General features: G+C 39.2%; 1 protein-coding gene across 3 annotated transcripts; it reads left to right on the forward strand.

The window, feature by feature from the left end:
• Positions 1–16: 16 nt before the first annotated feature.
• Positions 17–25,150, forward strand: Pi-t1 (inorganic phosphate transporter 1). 3 transcript variants are annotated; one of them, XM_012689724.3, is made up of 10 exons: positions 17–258; positions 6,273–6,502; positions 10,674–10,853; positions 11,848–11,986; positions 14,761–14,984; positions 15,972–16,121; positions 18,074–18,325; positions 20,051–20,173; positions 23,403–23,532; positions 25,013–25,150. In XM_012689724.3, exons 1-10 carry the CDS (start codon positions 204–206, stop codon positions 25,090–25,092), a joined length of 1,563 nt encoding a protein of 520 aa, XP_012545178.1. In that variant the 5' UTR covers positions 17–203; the 3' UTR covers positions 25,093–25,150.
• Positions 25,151–26,001: the final 851 nt, after the last annotated feature.

Here is a 26,001-nt window from a genome sequence, read left to right on the forward strand (position 1 = left end):
AATTAAAGATTAATCTACACTTATCTCTCCATGGGATAGGCAGCAATGCCAATAAAACACGCACAGATTCACACAAAATTACCAGCAGTATATTTCCATATAGATCCACAGTAAAATATTTATAGTAAATATGACTTAATCTTTTATTTGTTTTGGTGATAATGTACGTTGACATGAGGCGTTGAAGATCATTGCTGAACACCATGCCAGGAGAGAAGGCTGTCTACAAGGGGGTACCAGCGGATGACAAATATGAAGGTTAGTTTTTTTTATATTTATTTTGTTTCAATAGTTTCTAAATGTATTTCTATGTGATATTCTAAATGACTATAGTTTACGTCGTGACCTAAAGGATAAGACGTCCGGTGCATTCGTGTTGAGCGATGCACCAATGTTCGAATCTCAAGTGGGTACCAATTTTTCTAATGAAATACGTACTCAACAAATGTTCACGATTGACTTCCACGGTGAAGGAATAACATCGTGTAATAAAAACAAACCCGCAAAATTATAATTTGCGTAATTACTGGTGGTAGGACCTCTTGTGAGAGTGCACGGGTAGGTGCCACCGCCCTGCCTATTTCTGCCGTGAAACAGTGATGCGTTTCGGTTTGAAGGGTGGGGCAGCCGTTGTGGCTATGCTTGAGACTTTGGAACTTATATCTCATGGTGGGTGGCGCACTTGCGTTGTAGGTGTATATGGACTCCAGTAACCACTTAACACCAGGTGGGCTATGAGCTCGTCCACCCATCAAAGCAATAAAAATAAAAAAGTTTAACTACAATAGTATCAGAAGCAACCAGACGGGGAGACAAATTTTCAGAGTCGTATCCTCCGAAAGATACTTAAACGAAGCTCGCTCATGCGTCATGCAGGCTGCGTTTATTTAATAGACACGTAGCTTTTAGAAAATGTTAGGATTAGAAATGATAACTATTGTCATCATTATATAATCCGTGGGCCGACTGATCGAGTTAGCTGAGAGACGAACCGGGGCCTCAAGCACAGCTTGCGGATCTTGCAGCTTCAAATCTGTACGCTGCCTTTTTTAATAATTTTTTTTACCATAATTTTTGTAAATTTCTTAATTCAACAAAATATATTATCTATAAACTAAACCAGTCTCTCTTAAATTATTACTCATGAATATTAAGTCGTATAAATTTTTAAGACCAAATATCATTGACTTATTTACGGTATTTCTTCAATTAGAACAGCAATCGCGTTTCCTTTTGAGTGTCAATACAAATATGTTTTCAAACGGAAAGCAAAGATTTCATAATCTCGCAAAAGGACGAAGAAAAGAGAAAATTGGATCACATAATATTAAAAAGATATATTATTGTTACATAATTATTTATGTAAATCACTGTGTTCATAAGATGTTAAATTCGGGATGTGTTTTTTTTTTTATTGCCCGTATATAATACAGGAAAAACAAGGAAGTTATTGCGATAGGCCAATAGCTCGATGGGTCCGATCGGTCACACATCTGGGGGACAGGGTGAACGTGAGCGGTCGTTCATGAAGACGGAATCCTGTTAGTACAATAAGAGAGACGATACAGACGCGTTAGCGCAACTCTGGGGCGCATATTTTCTGAACCACTGTGAGGATGCAATCAGACCCACTCGACTTATGGACAGCCAGGAGTCGGAGATCCCGCCTGACTGAACATTGTGTCAATACGTTCTCGGGTATAGAGCTATCACACCGAGGGATGTTCGGTAGTGTGGCACCCCCCCTCATCTATAGTAGAGTTCGAGGCGAAGAGTTTGACCAAAAACCTTATTTTTTGCACTATGAGCCAGCCTGTCATTGAAATTGCACAGTGGTGGGAGACTAGACCTGCAAAAGTTTCCTTCTGCAGCTTTGGCGAGTGACCAAAAACTACGACTCACGCTTGCCAACTCTAGCAACGTACTCCGACTTCGCCTTAGAAATAGCATTCTTGTAGGACTTGGAAGGGGCGTTATATTTCTATATAAGTTTCCGACTTTTCCCTGAGACGTTAGGATCCCGACGATTCCTGGCATCATCCCGTCCGCGTATACAACCGCTTCAGGTGTGCGGTAATCTTACTGACATTGTCATATCAAGGTCTGCTGCGACCTCCGACACCAGATACCCAGAAGCACCACGTCTTTAAGTAGGTCCACACAGATTTCAGGATCACTAAAGGAAAAGCAGAGCCACCCCAATGGGTAGGACGTATAAAATACATGCAATCCATCCCAATCTAAGTTATGCCGCTAGACTCTTTGACACCCAGTCATCTTTGACCAGGACGAGAGACCGGTATGGCAGTACGGATAAGATAGTGATCAGATGATCAAAGTGGAGCGTCGACCACCACACTATATTCGGCTGGATCAGTGGTCAGCAGCTCAGTATCTGGGAAACGTGTGGCCTGTGTCACCAGCTGGGAGAAGCCGTACGCCAAGGTGAAATCGTAGGTAGCCTGACCCGGGAGGTCAGTGGTCCTGGACTCCAACCATTCTTAGTGATGAGCGTTAAAGTCTCCAAGAACCACCACCTTCGCAGATGGGTACAGCTCAAGCACGCAGTTAGTCCCGTCTTTTATGCCCTCTCTTAGAGTTGAAGATTAGTTGTAAATTATTCAGATGTATTTTATGGGCAAATGTGTTTTCTTCTTCTTCTCAATCGTGTCACTCTTGACAGAGTGGTCGTGATCGTCATGTAGTGTTGTAAGGGGCAGACTTGATGCGCCTCACGATGTCGCGCCATCTCTCCCTGCTCGAGGCCATTCTACTGCACTCATTTAGGGGACCTCCCACTGCAGTTTTAATTTGGTCGGTCCGCCGCATTGGTGGCCTCCCCCGCGGTCTTGTACCATCAACGCTTCCCTGTACATGGAGGCGTTTTATGTTTTATGTGTTTTACAATGATTTAGGTAATAACAGTTATTTGGGTTGTGAGTCACTTGTTGCGCTGTGCAAACGGTTGCGTAACTATCACGTCTAGACTTGTAACACGTAAATAATCAGGGACAGATCATGTGTATACAAGGTCATCTCGTTTGAAACTTAAATTCTTAAAACTCTGCAAAATATATCTTTTCTACGTTTAAGTATAAACATAATCAAAGACCACAAGACACAGGGCAAACAAATTCATCTTTGAACAACAGAAAAAAACTTGTAACTAAGTGCACACCAAATTTCCTCCCCACAGATAATATTATAGTATTTTCTTCGTGTTTTCACGAGTCGTATAATTAAAACTAGTTTTACTATTAAATCTCGCGTTTTTTATTGTTATTAAATATAGCGGCCAGTCTTCAGCTCTGATGAAGTCCGAAACGTTCGTTTCCAACAAAGACTGCGTAGACCGAGCTTTATGATCTGGTGCCGAGTCTTGCTGGAAGGACCATTCTTGATTATTTAACATGGTGTTGTTAAGGGGCTTCACTATCTTCCCAAGAATGGTATCTTGATACACTTGTGCCGATGTTTTGATACCTTTTTCGCAAAAGTATGGCTCAGTCACTCCTTCATAGCTAATACCCCACCAAACCATCACTGAAGTCGGATAGTGCTCACGTTGCACTCTGTCGACTAATTGGGAAGCTTCCTTAGAGCATTGAGCATAAATACGGTCATTTTGTTTGTTAAAATGTTGCTCAATTGTAAAAAAATTCTCATGCGTAAACAAAATTTTTCTATGACCTCCCTTTGTAGTTATTTAAATTTTACCACCCTATTCTCTTTTAAATTATCAGTTAAGAAATGACCAGTACGTCTCTTATAGGCTGCAAGTCCTAAGTCATCTTTTAAAATACGCGACATGGTTCTAGGTGCTATCTTCATCTCCCGAGATAAAATCTTTTGCTTTCGGACAGGATTTCTTCGAATTCTTTCCCTTACTGCTTTGACCACCTTTTTCGTACGAACACTACGTGGACGGCCAGATCTTTTTCTGTCACTAACAAAGGAGGTTTCATTGCACCTATTAATAGCCCGGTACAAAAATATTTTACTAATACCAAGCGTATGGAGAGTTTTAAAAATTGCACTTGGCTCCATACCTACTTTGTGTAATGCAAGTTTTGAAGTCGTCGTGGCCTAACGGATAAGACGTCCGGTGCATTCGTGTTGAGCGATGCATCGATGTTCGAATCTCAGGCGGGTACCAATTTTTCTAATGAAATACGTACTCAACAAATGTTCACGATTGACTTCCACGGTGAAGGAATAACATCGTGTAATTAAAATGAAACCCGCAAAATTATAATTTGCGTAATTACTGGTGGTAGGACCTCTTGTGAGTCCGCGCGGATAGGTACCACCGCCCTGCCTATTTCTGCCGTGAAGCAGTAATGCGTTTCGGTTTGAAGGGTGGGGCAGCCGTTGTAACTATACTGAGACCTTAGAACTTATATCTCAAGGTGGGTGGCGCATTTACGTTGTGGATGTCTATGGGCTCCAGTAACCACTTAACACCAGGTGGGCTGTGAGCACGTCTACCCATCTAAGCAATAAAAAATAAATAATAAAAAAATGCTATCACAGCGATTCGGTTCTCTTTATCACCCCACTCCATTTTAATATCGCAAAATATTGTACAATGTATTGGCGCCAAAATGAGACAACTCAATGAGCTATCATATAAAAATGACAGATTCCAAATTCAAATGTAATATTTTGTTTATTTTTAATTGTAACAGTATTTATGGCCAGATTATCTATATATTATTAATACGTGAAGTAAAAACTTTGTATCCCTTTTTACGAAAATTGCGCGGACGGAGGAGTATGAAATTTTCCACACTTATAGAGAACTAGCGACCCGCCCTCGCTTCGCTTCGGAAACATTAAAACACACATGAAAACAAAAAAATAAAATAAATAAAAAAAATTAAAAAAAGTAGCCTATGTTCATCAGGGACAATGTCGGCTTCTAATGGAAAAAGAATTTTTCAAATCGGTCCAGTAGTTTCGGAGCCTATTCGAAACAAAAAAAAACAAACAAATCTTTCCTCTTTATAATAGTATAGAAAGAATAAGATATATAGATATAGAGAAGAAGTGCACAATGCTAATTTTTTAAATAATGCATAAAAGATACATTAAATCAATAAAGAAAACATTACACACACTACATACCATGTATTTGACGCACACACGCATGCATACTATTTATTGTCAAACTTTTATTCTTGACGTCTGTTGTCAAATTTAGAATAGATTAAATATTGTTTGTCTTTGTTAATATTTTTTATATTGTAGTCTTGGCGAAATTTGTGATTATAGAAGTATAAAATACAATCATAATAGGGTACAAACTTACAATTCCAATTAATTATAGTCGAATTTCGACTACTGCGGGACCTCTTGTATACCAAATTATTAGACGCAAAACGGCTTGTCGTATCTTAAATTGCCTTCTAGATTGATGATTTTGTGGCAAAAAAAAAACTCATCAAAGATTTTGTATAAACATTACTTTGTTGAGCTCTCAAGGAATTCCGAGTCTTACATAGTCAATGCAAGGCAATCAGCTTTTACGGGAATTTTATCTTTCTTAACCGATATGGATAGAGCTTTAATCAAGAAAAGCTCTGTAGGCTATGTTGCTGGCTTCATGTTTGGATATAAAGCTTCATTGAATGCCTTATTAAGAACAATTTCTCAAGAAACAGTATTTTTTTATGTCAAGGAAATGAGCCATTGCTATGTAATAGCAAGTACGGTGTAATGAGCGTACAGTCTGAGTATTGAATCTGAGTTCAGTGGCAGACAACCACATTATTATGGCAAACGAGGCAATTCAGTTTTTATATTATTATCACCTACTAAAATTAATACAAGTTTGATTGTCAAATTTAGCCTAAGGCCTAATGCCTAATAACAGTACCTATATATTTCTGTAAGCACAGCTTTTTTTTATTGCTTAGATGGGTGGACGAGCTCACAGCCCACCTGGTGTTAAGTGGTTACTGGAGCCCATAGACATTTACAACGTAAATGCGCCACCCACCTTGAGATATAAGTTCTAAGGTCTCAGTATAGTTACAACGGCTGCCCCACTCTTCAAGCCGAAACGCATTACTGCTTTACGGCAGAAATAGGCGGGGTGGTGATACCCACCCGTGCGGACTCACATGAGGTCCTACCACCAGTAATTACGCAAATCATAATTTTGCGGGCTAGATTTTTATTACACGATGCTATTCCTTCGCCGTGGAAGTCGATCGTGAACATTTGTTAAGTATTGCAACAATAATCTGAAGTAAAATTTATCTTTCTAGGGTCATCACCAAAAATTCCGGCACCAAAAGGCTTTGGCACCCGCCACACTCAAGCTTTGGTACTGTTTATATGTTTAACCGTGGCGTACACCATGAGGGCTCAGCTCAGCGTGTCTATGGTAGCCATAACTGGTCACGCGGTCACAGAAAGTGAACTCTGCAGTAATGTAAGCACCAGTGAGAATACCAGCTGTGTTACAGAAGAAATCAGCGCCTGGAGTGTTTATCGTGTAAGTATTTATAAATTATGTTTTTATTGCTCTTGTAGGGACACGAGCTTACGGCCCCCCTCATGGTGAGTAGTTACCATCGTCCATGGACTTCAGGAACACCAGGGGCAGAGCCAAGTCGCTACGCGCTTTAACACTGATTGGGCTTCTGGTACACATGGTTTTTATCACACCTGATGATTTGACGGCTTGCCTGTTCTTAAAATACTACCGGGGCCCATAGACAGCACAGTATGAGGGCTACTTAATTTAAAATTGAGACGTTGACGAAGTCTCAATTGTGAACTGCTTTATAACTCTTCAAGCCGACAGAGTGCAACCTCCTCATGCGGGCTAACAGTATGGGTAAATTGCACAGGTAATAAAAATAACCTGCAGTTTCTTCCAAAATGATGACCCCTGTTAAATGGGTAGGGCCATAAAAACATCTTGGGGTGCGCGGTCTGCTCCCAACATCTGCAGAATGTCAAGAACACACACCGCGCGTCCGTTAGACGCGGAAACTTCGCAAAAGCTTCAGCCATTTTCCCGAAGAAAAAGAAAGTTCCAAAACGACGCCAAGCTTGCCATTAGCCTTTTTAAATTTTTTTATTGCTTAAATGAATGAATGATGTCACAGCCCACCTGGTGTTAAGTGGTTACCGAATCCCATAGATATCCACCACGTTAATGCCGCCACCCACCTTGAGATATAAGTTCTAAGATCTCAGTATAGTTACAACGGCTGCCCCACCCTTCAAACCGAAACGCATTACTGCTTCACGGCAGAAATAGGCAGGGTGGTGGTACTTACCCGTACGGACTCACAAGACGTCCTAGAGTTAAGCCTAAATGTATTCCAATTTGATGAACTATACAAACCTCGTTGAATTAAATTAGTATTCAACCCTCTGTACTAGAAACATCCGCGCTTTACTGCAAGTAATAAAAAAAAAAAAAAAACTTACTGCAAATACATATATGTATCATCAATCTATCAAGTATAAATCATGAGCATTTCAATGATGTCGTTTCTACTCAAAACCTCAAACCTCTAGACATACATACATATTACCGTAATCTTATACCTTTAAACAAGCAATTCTTGTATATTAATATATATGTATATAATCTGAATCTCGGAAACGGCTCCAACGATTTTCATAAAATTTAGTATACAGGGAATTTCGGGGGCGATAAATCGATCTAGCTACGATTTATTTTCAGAAAATGTTGTTTTATTCGTGTTTTCAATAATCAACTCTTCCCGACATCTATTGGCGAATAATAATTCTATTTTTCTTAATTGAGAGCAACTAACCGCTTTAAAGACAAGAAGATGGCGTTATCCAAAAAAAAAACCGAGCAAAGCTCGGTCATCATCTAGTATGATATTTATTTGCCATATATTGCTTAAGATAACTCGAATAATCTCAGTGGGACACGCGTTGTGATAAAATGTTGATGCTTGTTCAAATTTATTTGGTCATGGGTTGGGGATATAGATGAGGTTCGTAGAGGCCGCATGTGACTCTAAATTTATATAATACTTTTTTTAAATCTATGAGCATACCTGAGTCGCTGTCTATGTTTAGGATTCTTTCAAATTTTGTTTGAAAAAAAATCATGGTATGTCGTAAAGGCTGTGGAAGTTTCATTCAAGAATTGGATAATACGAGACATATTTTAAGATTTTTAATTGACAAAATACAATAGAACAAAACAAATCAAACGGAAAATATTTTACCTACGAGACTTAGGTTGCCTACGATCGATTCCACTATCACAAACTTTTTAATTTTTTTATTGCTTAGATGGGTGAACGATCTGACAGCCCACCTGGTGTTAAGTGGTTACTGGAGCCCATAGAAATCTACAACTTAAATGCGCCACCCACCCTCACGTATAAGATCTAAGGTCTCAGTATAGTTATAACGGCTGCACCGCCCTTCAAACCGAAACGCATTACTGCTTCACGGCAGAAATAAGCAGGGCGGTGGTACCTGCCCGTGCGGACTCACAAGAGGTCCTACCACCAGTAATTACATAGATCTACATTAGTACTTACATGCACATAGAGCGATCGGATATTATTTATTAAGACAATATTTTTGGTATTGTTTATTGTAGGCCCACCTTCGAAGCTTAAAGGCTTAAGAAGCAATATTTCAGAAATTGTTCATTATTAAGTTCAAAATCGTAAGTCTGCAGATAAACCAGGAACTTGTCTCGATTGCTTAATCACATAACGAGTCGTTGAAAATGATTACACGATGAGCAATCAGACAAACTTTATCTATACTAATATTATAAAGCTGAAGAGTTTGTTTGTTTGAACCCGCTAATCTCAGGAATTACTGGTCCGATTTGAAAAATTCTTTCAGTGCTAGATAGCTCATTTATTGAGGAAGGATATAGGCTAACATCACGTCCAGAGCAATAAAAGCGGAGCACCAATAAATAGTGTTTCAAAATTAGGGTTTTTTCCCTTTTGAGAGCTTCCGGTGCGTGCGCTGGGGAAACGGTTAAAGTTTCGCTAAAATAATGTAAGACAGACTTGTTCCCCTTTAAAAGATCTAAAAAACAGCATATTTCTATATGTTAAGGTTGGCTCACTATAACGTTTTTATGTTAACCAAATTTGTTCTAAAATAAAGCATTATTTGTGAACTATTCCACGCGGACGAAGTCGCGGGCAAAAGCTATTCGCCAGATATAATGTTGCTCTTCTGAAGCATTTTATTCTCCTATAATTGTATAATCATGATATAAGTGTTGTATCTAATTAGGTAAATGTTTTTATTATATCTTATCATGATGTCTTCAATTTAGTTGGGTGAGGTCGTAATAGTGGATGATTTTTTTCTATGTATTTTGTAAACTAGCTGAAGCAATGTTAGGAGTTATAGTTATAATATATATAAATACGTGAAGCAAAAACTTTGTATCCCTTTTTACGACAATTGCGCGGACGGCGGAGTATGAAATTTCCCACATTTACAGAGAATATAGAGAAGGAGTGCAGAATGTAAATATTTTTTTTAATTATGCATAAAAGATACATTAAATCAATAAATAAAAAAATATTACACACACTACCATGTATTTAACACACACACACGCATGCATACTATTTGTATTGTATTGTTTATAGTCTGTGGTCAAATTGAGAATAGATTCAATATTGTTTGTCTTTATTTGTCTTGGCGAAATCTGTGATTATACTGATTAGTCTTTGACAATAGAATCATAATAGTGTACATATAGATTTATAATTTCTGTTAATTATAGTCGGATTTCGACTACCGGGGGACCACTAGTAAGAATAATTTTATGAAGAAATCTTGCTCACTAAGTCAAAAATCATCGTAGGAAAATCTGACCTCAAGTATGATCTTATATCTTAAGGTGGGTGGCGCATTTACTTAGATGTCTATGGGCTCCAGTAACCACTTAACGCCAGGTGGGCTGTGAGCTCGTCCATCCATCTAAGCAGTAAAAAAAAAAAAACTCATTATGATTGCTATAGAATATCGTGACCATGACTTCAACTGCTTTGAACTTTAACTTTATATCGCTGATTTAATTACAACTGTGGCATAAAATTAGCGAACACACTAATGGATACATGTTTATTATTCAAATGAAAGACTCTTTAAAGTGATTTCATCTACACTTCAGATAAAGTTTGGTGGCCGTGAAACGGTGATTCAGCCATTTACAGATATCAGATTATCTGCTAGTTTTGTTATACAATTGTTAGACTCCGAGTCAGCACTAAGAATGTGTAATGTACCGAAAAAGTCAAATAAGGAAGTCCAGTAGTTCAGTAAGGAGCATTTTTACTGGTGGTAGGACCACTTGTGAGTCCGCGCGGGTAGGTACCACCATTCCGCCTATTTCTGCCGTGAAACAGTAATATACATTTCGGTTTGAAAGGCGGGGCAGCCGTTGTAACTATACTGAGACCTTAGAATTTATATCTCAAGGTGGGTGGCGCATTTACGCTGTAGATGTCTATAGGCTCCAGAAACTACTTAACACCAGGTAGGCTGTGAGCTCGTCCACCCATCTAAGCAACAAAAAAAATCTTTAAATGAATTCACAACTGAACTCTAAGTCATCGATTTTACCCAATAAGTTAAAGATGGTAACAAAAAACTATTTCAAAATAACATTGATGTATTTCCAGACGTACAACTGGAATAAATCGACTCAAGAAATGATATTGTTCGCGTTCTTCGTCGGCTACACCACCATGATGATCCCGATGGGTATAATAGCGCAGAAATTCGGTGGAAAATTTCCGATCAGTGTGGCGCTATTCGTTAATGGAGTTGTCTCTATCATCAGCCCTTGGATCCCTTTATTTGTAAGTCGTTAGTATAATACAACACGGCTCTGAAACTGTGATACTTTAAGACAAATATTTTTTGTATGGAAACTAGTGACATCTTGCAGTGGATGCCCCTAAACATATATGTTGTTAAAAGTTAAGGCATTTAATTATTGCATAGCTAAATATAGAAAATTAAAAATTAATGAATCATACAAGTTTGTTATAGAAGAATTTACCATAGAATATTTACAAAATCTTTTGTTACTGCCATCTACAGGAGCAATAATAAACTAATAGAGGCGAAGCCATCTAGTGGCGGACGCCCGTATTCTTTGTTGTTGAGTGTTTGAGTTGATTATCTATAACTAATTTATGTGTATTATCTATGAGTTTATATGTATAGCTGTGTTAGATTATATAACACTGATTGTGACAGTTAGATAGATAGATATATATATATATATACATTCCAATTCAAATGAGTATATTTTTATTTAGAACTGTAATATATTGGGTTACGTTGATTTTAAAACTAAATTAGCTTTTTAAATTACTTTAAATCTTATCCACCCATATTGATCCTGATTACGGAATCCTTATTGAGTGTTTCTTAACAGCTTTAGTGCGGAATGAGGCTTAATACAACTCATCCGAATTTTCTTTGCAATGGTCTAAGAAAGACTTCTCTGTTATGCAGAGGACGTAGCTTTAATTTGATTGAATTTGGGAAAGAGATGAGTGTATATCCAAGATGTCCTATTAAATGGAATGACCATTGTGAACTGGCTAGAAACACTTATTTAGCAATTCTATTGAACTGAATAACACGATCCGTTAAGCTAATGTTTATATGCCTACCAGCACATAGCGTATTTTATTAAATCTGTGGTAAATTATGTCTTTACTGAAAACATAAACAGATTAACTTCGAATTTAACAGTTACATTTCGATCGGTTGTTTAGGAAATGAAATATATTCTGTAAATCAATTGAAAGTGTAGCTAACTAAATACTTTTTATTCTCTAGAGCGGATGGATGGGTCTGGCCACATGTCGATTGATTCAAGGGATGACACAAGCAGCTCTCTATCCGAGCATGCACACAATGCTGGGTAAATGGGCACCGTTGAGTGAAAGAGGAAGATTGAGCACTTATGTCTACACGGGTAAGATTAACATCACGATTTAATGGTTTTTTTTTTCTATCAGTAGGACAAAAAACAATAAAAATCATAAAAGAATAAGTTAGATATCGACATAATATTACGTCAATATCTAACTTATCGGTTATACATAAAATAGGGCGCTATCTTGGCTCCTTACTCCGAACACATTTAACGTAGCGATATTTCTGAAAATATCTCCGCTAATATGCAAAACGGGAATTTCGGGCAATATTTTTGCAATTTGTCTTAAATCCGTTCCCTCGGGTTGGCAACGAAACCGACGAGGTACTAAATCACAACAAAAACCCTAATCGCCTAAGAACATCAGAAATCAAGAAGCGGGCGGCTTCTTTTGTAACTTTGAATCTGTGAACAATTATTTTTGTTGTCAAGTTTGTTAGGATCTTTGGTTTAAAAGCAGTCACGGTTGGGTGACTATCAAAAGAAACCCTAATTTATGTACGTGATGAGCCGCGAGGGTCTGCTTTAAGTTATAAAAGGCCTGCTACCGAAATCGCAGTTAATGAAAAATACGTGAAGAATGTTGGTGTTTTTAAAGCGAAATTGTGTTTGCTGATTGTGAATGTGGCAGCCTAGCTTGAGTCACGATTTTTTGTTGCTTTACAACAAGAGCTAAACAATCATTCGCACTGGAAATAAGTGGGGCGGTGGTACTAGGGTTGAGGTGTTACAACAAAACTAACCACTTAAGAGTGGTGCAGGCACTCTGTGAGATTATTCAATCAGCTCCTTCTACCATCGCTACCATTCATTAAAATTTAAGCCTTTACTTATCATATTATCTTATATCACATCTTAGCTTTTATTTTACTTTACACATTATATTATTATTCCTCTACTCGAGCTCTAGGCTCGGTTTACTGAGCTCCCGCCCCGAGACCCTCAGGGAAAGGGTGGCTCAGTTTCCCCTCCTACGAAGACCGTATCCCCCAAGACTTTCGTGATGATGGTGACCGTGTGTATGGCAGCTTGTTTCTGCATAATGTGTGGGTTGATGTTTGCATCTAATTTATCTATGTATTTCTGTAGGCTTTTGGCTATTACTCCGGTTAAAGGTCTTTTCTAATCGTTTTATATAGCCAGGCCCTCCTGCTTTGGCTAGATAGAAACAAAACATAAGTTCGTCTAGTTCGGTTCGTGACCACTTCCTTCTTGCGTCATCGTTAATAGAACCTGTGGTCGATGACGATGTGCCGGCAGAGCATGTGGGAGACATATCCCTACCCCGCAAAGTAACATCGTTAAATTCTTCGGCTGTAGCATCTGGAGACCTACCCCAAGCCCCCCTGTCCCCGACTCCCGACCAGCCAGTACGTCGTGAGTCGCTGGCTAGCATTCTGCCACGTCCGCCACCAGCTACAGACGTGCCCCGGCGATCGCCCACGGGCAGCGGCCCTATACGTTCATTATTCAAATTATTCTCCATTTTACTGGGTTTGCCTTTGTCTTGTTAGCCGTATAAGTTTCTATAGTATACGTTGCCCGCCCCCCACGTGGTCTGATGGTCGACTCGGACGTAAGGTAGGACTTAGGGGGGCTATATATTATATATTGCTATACATTGCAGTCAGTATAACAAGAATATATTATCGTGTAGTCATAGTAGCATCATATGGCGAAACTTTTGGCTTTCAGTCAGATTGTCTAAATAACTGATCTAAAAACTTCATAAATGAAAATTAAAGCTGAGCTCTTTAATGCGGATCGGAATATGTTCTCGTATGTTTTCGAGAAACAACCTTTACCACGGAATCATACTGAATACGGTTCGACTCCGAAACTTAGTTCTGGAATTGTACACAATAATTCCCGCGACAATTCACGCCGTTCTATAAATGTTTCCCCTTTATATTAATTCCTATTCTGTTTCATTTACTATGCCACTAAGACTACGACCGCGACAAAGCTAGCTCTTTAGATTATTTAGTTGGCTTAGATGATAGTATAAGCTAGGTCATTGAGTTGAGACATTGAGGGTTGGTCGAGGTTTTTTGGAATAATGGTAAATTGTCAAACCTAAGCGCTTTGCTGTACGTTAGAAGTAGGCACACATGACACAGCCCATGTACACACTACTCTCCCATAGGATAGGATATATGCAAAAGTAAAAATTAAGATTAGAACATTATTACTACGCACGAATGACGAACTAGTGGGCAAAGATCACATGTCATATTATCCAGAACGCTACTACTGTTTGATATCCAAGCAGATTATTCATATTAAATCCTCTATTTTTACACGCATTATATTAGCTTCACTTGTATGTGTGTTTGTATGTTTGTAACTGACTCCTTTAGACGCGATTTTGACCCACTTTAAACCTTTAGGAGGAGTCTCTAGTCTATACATATCTTATATCTTTAAACGAGCAATTCTTGTATATAAATATTATATGTTATATAATCTGAATCTCGGAAACGGCTCCAACGATTTCCATAAAATTTAGTATACAGGGGATTTCGAGGGCGACAAATCGATCTAGCTATAAATCGTAGCTAGATCGATTTATCAGAAAATGTTGTTTCATTCGTGTTTTCAATAATCAACTTTATCGATAATTAACTTAAACATAAACTTTTTTTTTAGTTAAAGAAAATAACAAATAATATTATATAATATAACTAATATCAATCTGTAATTCGTATTTAAATATAAATTCCAAAAAACACAATTAATAATAAAAAAAAAAAAACGCGCAAGGCTAGGTCATCCTCTAGTAGTTAAAAATTATAGCAGGTACGTTGTTTCAGGATCTCAATTCGGAACAATCTTGATCTTCGAAATATCAGGACTATTTGCTGGTACACCGGTCCTTGGTTGGCCCGCTATATTTTGGTTATGCGGTATCCTCAGTTTTGCCAGTTTCGGTCTTCTTATCTGGTTCGTCGCTCCGTCTCCTCGCGAACATCCGACCATAAGTGCTGAAGAATTATCTTACATTACGCAAGATGGAAATGTTGATGCTTTCCCGAAGGTAATGTTTTTGACTATTTTGGAAGAAATTAATTGGGTAGTAGAGTAGATTCATTTACTGAAAGAGCGTGAGTACATCAACATTCTATGATGAACTCAGACAACAGTATAGACAAGTCCAGATTATGATTATTTATATCGTGATCACGCAGGAGCCAGTCACCCTCGACACCCTGACACGTCCTGACGGATCCATCAGATCCAATAACCTTTGCATTAGACGTCTTGAACTTTAACACTAGAAGCAGGCTTAGGGACCCCGGTAACCGTACTCGTCGAACTCTGCAAAGAGTTCGATGTGCAACCTAACCCATGAATCAGCTCGCTAAGTTTCTCGCCGTATCTTCTCAGCGGGTCACGATTCCGATCCGGTAGTACATTCATTCACGAAGCAGCTGCTCTTGAGTTGTCAGGTCTCCTTCGGAGGTGCTCGGGCAGCTGTTAGCAAATCCCACCTCTCCTGGCTGATCCTGGACCACCAGTAATCCTTCAGTCCTAAAAAAACGATTGTTCATCGTTCTGCGGGTACACTGGGTGCTTCATCGTTTAGGCCGGGGCGACTTCAAGACAAGAAATGAGTAATTGAATTTTAAGTCTTTGAATTCCAAAGCTGTAACTTTAAGCTTCAAATACTTAGTTTATATTAAAATATTCGCTTCGCAAAATTGTAAATTTTATTAAGTTGAAGTTATTTGTTAAGTGAATTTATTAATATATTCCTTTGAATTTATAAATGTATATAATATGTATGTATATGCCTATATATAATAATATATTTACGCTTGTGTATGGTATGGATATACTATTTTTGTGTAAGTATTTGTAATTTATAATAACATAAATTTCATTGTACCTACCACTACCTGTACACTAACTTTGGTTGACCAGTTGATCATTCTTTAGGCATTAAATCCGCCAACGTAAATTTTACGTGAAATGTGATAAATAAATAAATAAATAAATTATTGAAGAGCTTATTGTCTTCCAGAAACGCAGAACGCCATGGACGCATATCCTCACTAGCACAGCAGTTTGGGGTCTGGTAGTGAGCCACGCCGGGAGTTCGGCAGGATACCTTCTAGTCCTCACTCAGATGCCAACGTACATGAACGAAATACTTAACGTAAACATTGAAACTGTAAGTTCTTTCTTCAATATTATAGTTCAATATTACATCGTCTCAAACTTTTTCGTCTGTGTGTTGCATGTCGCGTGACGGTCGGCCGCGGAGTAGGGTTAAAGTAAAAGGCAGGTCAGAGCAGCCAAGGCCAATATGGCGGCGCCTATAGTTCGCAGCAGCCGACCGTTTAGTGTATAGACTATTACTCATTTCTGCCAGTGCTCCAAGCTATTTTGTTTGTCAGTGCTCAAAGTAAATGTTGTTTGTCAGAGTTGTATGTCTTTATTGAGAAAAAAAGTTTCACTTTTACCGTGGTTTCATACGAGGGCGGCACTGAAAATTTCGGGAATTAACGAAGTGACACAACATTACTATTTAAAAATGTATTTATTGCTTTTCGAAGTATTCTCCGCGAAATTTGACACATTTTTCCATACGATGGAACCAATCATGGGAGCAACCATTCCATTCGGAAGTTGGGGTCTCCAAAATGGCCGTTTTGTAGGCGTCCACAGCTTCTTCAGGTGATGAAAATCTCTGTCCACGCAATTTATTCTTTATTTTAGGAAAAGTATAGAAATCATAAGGGCTTAGGTCGGGGCTGTACGGCGGATGGTCTAATAATTCTATGTTTTCTTGCTCTAAAAACTCTTTTGTTCTGTGCGCGGTGTGAGAATTCGCATTGTCGTGATGGAGGATGATGCGGCGGTTGCAGTTCTCTTTACGGAGTTCAGAAACGACCTGTGGCAAACAAATGCTAGCATACCATTCTGCATTAATCGTTCTTTGTCCCTTAAGAGCAATAGTCGTAACATGGCCGGTTTTGGAGACAAACGTGGCCACCATTTTTTTTGCAACACTCCGTGAACGAACAATTTTTGTTGGCTTTAACTCAATTTCGAACACCCAAACTCGTGACTGGTTTTTTGTTTCGGGTTCGTACGCGTATATCCAGGATTCGTCACCTGATACAATGTTGTATACAGCATTTGAGGATCCTGCGTGGAATCTTTCGAGAGTTCTGACGCACCAAGTAACGCGAGCCGTTTTTTGCTCTTCACAGAGCGAATGCGGTATCCATCGGGAAAACAACTTTTTTACACTTAATTGTTCATGCAAGATTATTTGTATTTGACTCATGCCAATGTCTAAAGCTGCCTGAATTTCGCGGTATGTCACATGTCGATCTGCCTCAATCAGCTTACGCACAGCATCAACGTTTTCTTGGGTGACTGCAGTTTTTGGACGACCTTGACGGGGATCATCACTGAGCTTGACACGTCCACGTTGAAACTCAGCAAACCAGCGATAAATTGTGGTTTTGGATGGGGCTTCATCACCAAATGCAGAAATCATCCGGTCAACACACTGTTTTTGTGTTAAACCACTTCGAAAGTCATAATAAATCATCGCTCTTGAATTTTCTCGAGTCAATTCCATTTTCTCAACAACTAAACAAGTATGACAAAACCTCGTGACAAGACCGAGAATCTTTTTTTAAATAAATAAATGGTATTCGATTTTTAAAACCAAGGAGTTTTCAATTAAAAAGATTTTAATATGACAGGAACAATGGAAATATTCCATTCCCGATACTTTTAGTGCAGCCTAGTAAAGCCACACAATCCTTTTTTTTACTGCCCTTGTAGGCATACGAGCATACGACCCACATGATGGTGAGTGGTTACCGTCGCCCATGGACTTCAGCAATGCCAGGGGCAGAGCCAAGCCGCTGCCTACCGCTTAATACTCTCCACAAGCCTCGTTTGAAGAAGGACATGTCATAGCGCTCGGGAAACACCGTGGAGGGGAGCTCATTCCATAGCTGGATGGTACGTGGCAAAAAAGACCTCTGGAAACGCACTGTGGATGACCGCAGTGGCTCCAGGTAGTGTTTTATATGCTTACTCTTTACATGTGGTGTTAAATAAAGAGTTATATTATAATTATTATTATTATTCAATTTTCAGAATGGAATCTACTCATCCCTTCCTTACTTATCGATGTTCACGATGGCTATATTTTTCGGCTACATATCTGATTACTTACTGAACAAAAAGATTATGACAGTAGCCAACATCAGAAGAACAGCGAATACCATAGGAATGGTACTATCTGGGTTTTTCTTGATTGGATTCTGCTACGTGGATAAGGCCTGGTTGGCTGTATTGCTGCTAATGATATCATTTGGCATGCATTCTGCTGTTCACACTGGATTCCATGTAAGTTTCATAAACACATTTACCGAATTTGTAGAAGTAGTTGTATTAGTGCTGCTTCTAACTGTATTAGGTAGGCGCTGACACGAAGGATGTTTTACACAGTGAGTATGAATATGTACTGCTTTGAATAGTTTATTGAAGATAGCAATATTCACAAACAAACTATGACAAGAGTGGTACCATAAAGAATTAACATATAGGAGTAGTATAGCACTGACACGAACGATGGGTAGCACAGCAAATATCGATGTGTACTGCCCGCAGTTTTCAAGATTGCCGAAGTGTTGAACAACAATAATAGATGATTGCCTGAATTCATAGGCGACAGCGATTTTGTCATATTGTAAGGCGGTTGCCCAAGTAGTGGCGAGTAAGTGAGTCGCCACAAATTAAATAAACCTGGCAGTAGCATGATTATGAGTACTCGTGAATACATTCCTTTTAACGTAAAGTTCTTGAGAGTTCGCGCGGGTAGGTACCACCACCGTCTATTTCTGCCGTGAAGCAGTAATGCGTTTCAGTTTGAAGGGCAGGGCAGCCGTTGTAGATAGCGGCTTCCCCCCGGTGAAGGTCAAGGGGCGACCTGAGGGGGTAGAGACCGCGCGGCGCGCTACCAGCACTCTAGCGCGCTGCTAAGGAGTTACGAAAGAGCGACCGGTTGGCGGTGTATCGCGTCCCGACCCGGCAGGCTGGTTCTAGTCCAGCGGGGTATTCCGGGACACCAGCGGCACCGTCTGGGGGCCTGACGGGCTGCCGTGCCGAGACGGCCGACGTTTCAGAGCCTTCGATTCGAAGGCTCCGTCGGCTGTGCGTCCTTGGGGTGAGCCGCGCTGTCTGGTTGTAGTGATGACCGCGGCAACCCCCCTACCTCATCCGGGTTCTGACCTAGGAGAGGATCGGATGTCGGGTGTAAGAGTACAGGAGAGTCGTTTAGTGGGTGGGCCCTAAAATCCTTGGGCCCGCGATCTGCTCTCAACACCTGCAGATCGTTGAGTCTCACATACCTCGCGCGCCCCTTATGCGCGGGGACCTCGTAGGAGGTTCGGCCACCGGCCCGAAAAAAAAAAAAGGCAGCCGTTGTAACTATACTGAGATCTTCGAACTTATATCTCAAGGTGGGTGGCGCATTTACGTTGTAGATGTCTATGGGCTCCAGTAACCACTTAACACCAGGTGGGCTGTGAGCTCGTCCACCCACCTAAGCAATAAAAAAAAACCTGATCGTATCAATCACTATTATTATCTAGTATAGAAGGTACCTATGTAGTTTTCATGTTGTACCAAAACATTATCACGAATATGTTTAATGTTTTGCTTAAGGGTTTGTTGCACTTCTTGTTTTTTTGTTGACACTTCATAAATTGATGTTTTTCATTGTTTTATCCGTACCGAAGAGTTCACAGTTTGTCGGGTCTCAACTTATCAGAACTCATAGTTACTCGAGCAGACATAACTTATTTCTGTGATTACTGTTTCCTGTGCCTACATCTATATCACCGATCCGTAGTAGCGGCTTATTAGGTAATATACTTTGCTTTCTACCTCAATCCTTTCGCTAATTTATAACGCAATCCACAATCTCTGCGATACAGAGCCTAGGATTTTCAAAAAAACGTTTCCATGACTCAGATAGCAGGTAATATCCAACGGGAACTCTCTTACCCAAATCTAATGAAAAATCTGAAAACAAAGAGAAGTAAGTACTTAAATTGAATCTTGTTACAGATAAATCAAATAGACTTGTCGCCGAACTTTGCTGGTCCCATCATGTCTCTGGGAAACATGGTGGCGAACCTGACCAGTCTGCTGGTACCGGTCATTGTTTCAAACATCGTGAAAGATGATTTGGTAAATATATTCCATATTGAATATTGAAACATGGATCAGCTTGTTGGACAACTAAAGTGGCGGATAAAAGGCGATTGCATTCAGCAGAGATGCGAATGTTGCGATGGATGTGTGCAGTAACGAGAATGGATAGAATACGGAATGAATATGTTAGAGGAAGTCTGAAAGTGGCACCTGTGACAGAGAAGCTGAGAAGTGCGCGTTTGGGATGGTAATCCCAGCTTGACATGTGATGAGACGAAATCAAAATGAGGTTGGTAAGAAAATGTTAACTATGAATGTGGAAGGATATAGAGGAAGAGGTAGACCTAAGAAGAAATGGATGGATTGCGTGAAAGACGATATGGGTAAGAGGAGAGTGAGCGAAGAAATTGTATATGATAGAAGAGTATGGAAGAAGAAAACATGTTGCGCCGACCCTAGGTGACTGGGAGAAGGGCAGGATAATGATGAATGATGATTCCATACTGAAACAAACAAGCTTGCTTCAATCACTCACGTAATTGTTAGACAACGTAAATATTTGTTTTTAATTTTTGCGAGCCAACGAATTCTCATGCTATTGGTTATTCCATAGAAGAACATAATGATGCACCTTCACTACAATTATACTTCCATCAATAAAACGACGATGCTAATTAAATAGTTCGATGATACTTATTTGGTCATGACGCTAAACTTTATTTTTTCAAAAATGTTCATTATACATTTTTTTTTTATTGCTTGGATGGTTGGACGAGCTCACAGCCCACCTGGTGTTAAGTGGTTACTGGAGCCCATAGATATCTACAACGTAAATGCGCCACCCACCTTGAGATATAAGTTCGAAGATCTCAGTATAATTACAACGGCTGCCCTACCCTTCAGACCGAAACGCATTACTGCTTCACGACAGAAATAGGCAGGGCGGTGGTACCCACCCGCGCGAACTCACAAGAGGTCCTACCACCAGTGATATAATAGTGAATAAGTGATTTAAATTAAGTTTTTGCTATGTGATATTTATTTTAATTGAAGTTAATGACATACATACATATGCGCTTACGTCATCTGAAACCCGCGGGAATGAAATAATTAGAAAATCTTCATTAACATTACAACAAAATTATATCGCATTCGAAGTTTCAACTATACAGAAAAAGTAATTCTATCCTAAAACAGTTTCAATAATTACATTGCGGCAAAAATAAATCGAAAATTCGCGATGAAATTCACAATTGCTGATTTTTACAGTACGGTTCCAAAGACGTACATAAATTTATAAAAATGCACTTGACGTAATTTAGAATATTTTATTTAAGCGGTAACAAAAACAGCGTCCTAACTTCCAAACTATTTTGTTAGTTAGTCCAACAATAAAAGTTATCTAAATCCTACAGACAATATTGACTAAGCCCTCATCAAATGTAACACACATTATAAGAACATACCTAGAACTCAGATAATTCATTTCCTATAAGTTTAAGGCAATTGCAAAAGCTACTGATATATGAAAATTAGTGAAAATTAGTGTCGGTAGGGATATTGTACCCTTATACTCCCGCACGGATAGGTCACCGACTATAAAAAGTGTATTCGAAAGGTTGAAAATAATGTAATGACAATAGCAAATGCAAAATTAAAACGTAAAAGGAGTTTCAGTTAAGTCTACAAAAACCAAAGTGAATACTTTTTACTGGTGGTAGAACCTCTTGTGAGTCCGCGCGGGTAGGTACCACAACCCCGCCTATTTCTGCCGTGAAGCAGTAATGCGCTTCGGTTTGAGGGGTGGGGCAGCCGTTGTAACTATACTTAGACCAATAGTCAACCAATAGTAGACCAATTATAGTCCAAGATCCCAGGGCCCCCAGACGTCACGTATTTTCTGACGAACGAAATATGGCCGGCTACGTAGTGTTAGTATTTACCAAGAACGCATGCCTACCTGCTACCTTGCTTAGATGGCCAATTTTCAGGTATCAGGTACTCAAGGTACATTAAATCATGACCTACTTCACGTATTTTCTGAAAGCTAATTTATACGTATATTTTAGGCAATATCCTTAAAAATAAGTCGCCAATACTCCCAAACATTTTCCATCCGCCGAATTGCTTCGCAGACGCTTTAAAGGGCCGATAATCCCCTAAATTCAATTTAATATCTCTGGTTATGAGCGCGAGGACATTATCCACGCGCATGAGACTGAGTGAAACATGTATTAGGGGCAAGTCTGGGGGCCCTGGGATCTTACTCTATTAGAACTTATATGTCAAAGTGGGTGGCGCATTTACGTTGTAGATGTCTATGGGCTTCGATAACCATTTAACACCAGATGGTCTGTGAGCTCGTCCATCTATCTAAACAGTAAAAAAAAATACAATATAGACATAGGGTTTAAAAATCATTCCTTGAACCAAAACGGGAATACCGTACCTAATGTACACGAAAAACGAAATTAATTTCCTAACTTTATTCGTTTAAGGTTCTTCAATTATTGTGAAACCATAATGTATTCCGAAAGAAGCAGGGCGGTGCTTCCAAGAGACCATTGACCTTGTGCGTCAGCTGATATGATAAATTCTAATATATTAAGCGGGGAGTGAAACAAATTAGTAATTAATAATATCATAGTGATTTTTTGACTTTTGAGGTCACCGATGCCCTACGCGGCGCACTCAAGTAATTATTAGTCTCTGGGAAAGACGAATCTGAAGATACTGAGAATGAATCTATATCTAAGAGACCTAAAAAACTACAGCACGTATAATAATATATTAACAAACAAAAGAAACAAAGTTAGCCGATCCAGGCGCTTTAGTAACAGAAATCGACATAATTACTTCAGTGCACTACGTTTTTTTTTTATATTGCTTAGATGAGTGGATGAGCTCACAGCCCACCTGGTGTTAAGTGGCTACTGGAGCCCATAGAGATTTACAACGTAAATGCGCCACCCACCTTGAGATATAAGTTCTAAGGTCTCAGTATAGTTACAACGGCTGCCCCATCATTCAAGCCGAAACGCATTACTGTTTCACGGTAGAAATGGACGGGATGGTGGTACCTAACCGTGCGGACTCACATGAGGTCCTACCACCAGTAATTACGCAAATTATAATTTTACGGGTTTGATTTTTATTACGTAGGGCACCGGTGACCTACACGGCAGTTAACGTGATAATATTGACGTCTTAAAATCTAGCACACGTACTTGAGCTCCAGTACACCCTGAACAATTTCTTCTTTCAGAAAAATCCGAGCAGATGGCAAATAGTGTTCCTCATAACCGTGTCCTTCCAGTTCATAACCAATGCTGTCTTCGTGATATTCGTGAAAGGGTCGGTGCAGCCATGGAACTTTCACGACGAAGAAAGAATCGGTTTGTATTCTTAGAACTCTTCAAATGTACATATTGTTACGCAATGGGGTTCGGGATAAATAAAACCTACCGAAGTGTAAATTAAAACTGTATTCACACTTAGAACACTTAACGAGCACTTTAAAATTCTCAATTCCCTTCTTCCGCTTCGCTTCAGGTGATCCGATCGCTGTTTCGCTTCGAGTAATTCCGATTACTGACTGACTTCGTGCCATCTCTGCAACACTTTTATAATCGAGACGACATCCCTAGATTTACCCAGAACATTCTGAGCAAGTCGAGTAGCTTCGATGTGTGTCCGCTATCTGACAATAGATGGCGTTACACTTTACGAGCTTTCTCGACGTTATGAGCTCCTTTGATATTCGTTTCGACTATTCGGCGATAGATGGCGTTACTCTTACCGACGTAATAATATTTTTAAATCCATCAGATATTATTAGATTCACGAAATAATTTTAATAATGTTGGCCATCAGAACACAAGAAAAACAGCAACAATAAAAATAAAGAATGTACATGTTTGTTACAAATAGATAAAGTGTTTAAAAACAAAAATCATTAAAATAATAAACATTCGGACATAATTATTACCCAGCAAAATAGTAATTACTGGCTTTACTAATAATACACCAAAATTAAGTAATTCTTAATATTCAGTGATGTGTAAATGGTATGAGAGCAATTACACAAACGTACTAAACTATAAATATTATGAAGTCTCAATTATGTGCTCTAAGCGCTAGCCGCCAGATGTTACTGTGGTGCAACCCGTATTGCTAAGCCCAAATATCAAAGGCACATTCGGTACTACTCTATAAAGGTCTGATACTAATGAAAGACGCAGTGAAGCAATTATTTTCCAAATTGCGATGCCCAAATTAGAGGTTTTAATCGCTAACATTTTTAGTTATTGCACACAAAGTCGCCTTTGTTGAATCAAATCGAGTTTACGATTAATAAGATAACTGTTATGTACCCTCTTAACTTTCAGACACAGCCTACTGAGTTAGTCGCTAGGTCTTCTCAGTGTGTCGGTGGTAGATTCAATGCACTGCTCTTGTTAGGGCTAGTCTTAGCAACGTCCTCAGGTTAGAGCCCCGTGAACTCACCTACTTGTCAGGTTATGCTGGCATAACCACCTAATGTTACCAGTTCCCAAAAAAAGTGTACACCAAACACTGATATGGTTTTAATCTGAACTTTCATTTTGTGTAGTATTATTTTGATTGAAGATATTTCTTTAAAGATTCCTCACCCGTGGCTGATGTTACTAACCTTGTCAGAGTTTGTTGCTAGCACTCATCAAGTACAGAGACTCTCAAACACAAAGCGGGAATTTGGCTAGAAATTCTTGGACATGATGAGCAGTTCGCGCTAACGGTCGCAACAGCCTGGCCATGGTAACAGCTTGGGTAGCATTGTCAAAACCACAAGCTCTATTACCAGCATAAGCTTTTTCATAACATATTTCATTACAGGTACAGGTGTAGAAGAATTAAAATCGCTTAACGACCACAAAAACAGCATCAAAGAAAAGGAGAAATTAGGAAATTCCTGACGTGTTTTTATTTTGTAACAACTTGTGCTTTATGTTTAATAAAAAAAGTTTCGTGCGTTTCGTGGCTTTTATTTTATCAAGAGGTTGTAAGTTTAGCTCTGAGTACACGCAGCTTCAAAGACGAGGTGTTTATGTATAACAAATATTAATCACATGTTCCTTATTGATAACAAATCCTCGATCTAGTGGTGACTCTTAGTGCTCCCAAGTAGATTCCTGATCGAAACCGTTAAGTGAATTTGAAAATATTGTTAAGTATAAAGCAAATACTGGTGGTAGGACGTCTTGTGACTCCGCGCGGGTACGTACCCTGCCTATTTCTGCCGAGAAGCAGTAATGCGTTTCGGTTTTAAGGGTGGAGGCAGCCGTTGTAGCTATACTGCGACTTTAGAATTCATATCTCAAGGTAGGTGGCGGCATTTGCGTTGTAGACGTCTATGGGCTCCAATAACCACTTAACATCAGGTGGGCTGTGAGCTCGTCCACACATAAATACAAGATATTTATTAACACAAGGACTATCTTTCCGCCCGTTGATTCTCCTACGTGAACTAAATTTCGTATCACATTTACATTTATGACCCGTGCTCCGCAGCGGGATGGAAGGCAACAAACAGACAGCTACTTTCGTATGAATATTATTTTATATATTACATACATACATACATACATGGTTCCAAGCCGGTTTCGACCACGACGACCAAATTTTTCAGTTTAATAACTTAAAAGCTAATGTCCGCGCCTCTCATGCGCTCTAATATGGCTATTTTATAATATATTAATACGTGAAGCAAAAACTTTGTACCCCTTTTTACGAAAATAACGCGGACAGAGGAGTATGAATTTTTAGAGAATATAGAATATGAGTGAAGAATGCTATTTTTTTTAAAATTATGCATTAAAAACGCA

This window comes from Bombyx mori, chromosome 8 (genome assembly GCF_030269925.1).
Source record: "Bombyx mori chromosome 8, ASM3026992v2".
Classification (NCBI taxonomy): domain Eukaryota; kingdom Metazoa; phylum Arthropoda; class Insecta; order Lepidoptera; family Bombycidae; genus Bombyx; species Bombyx mori.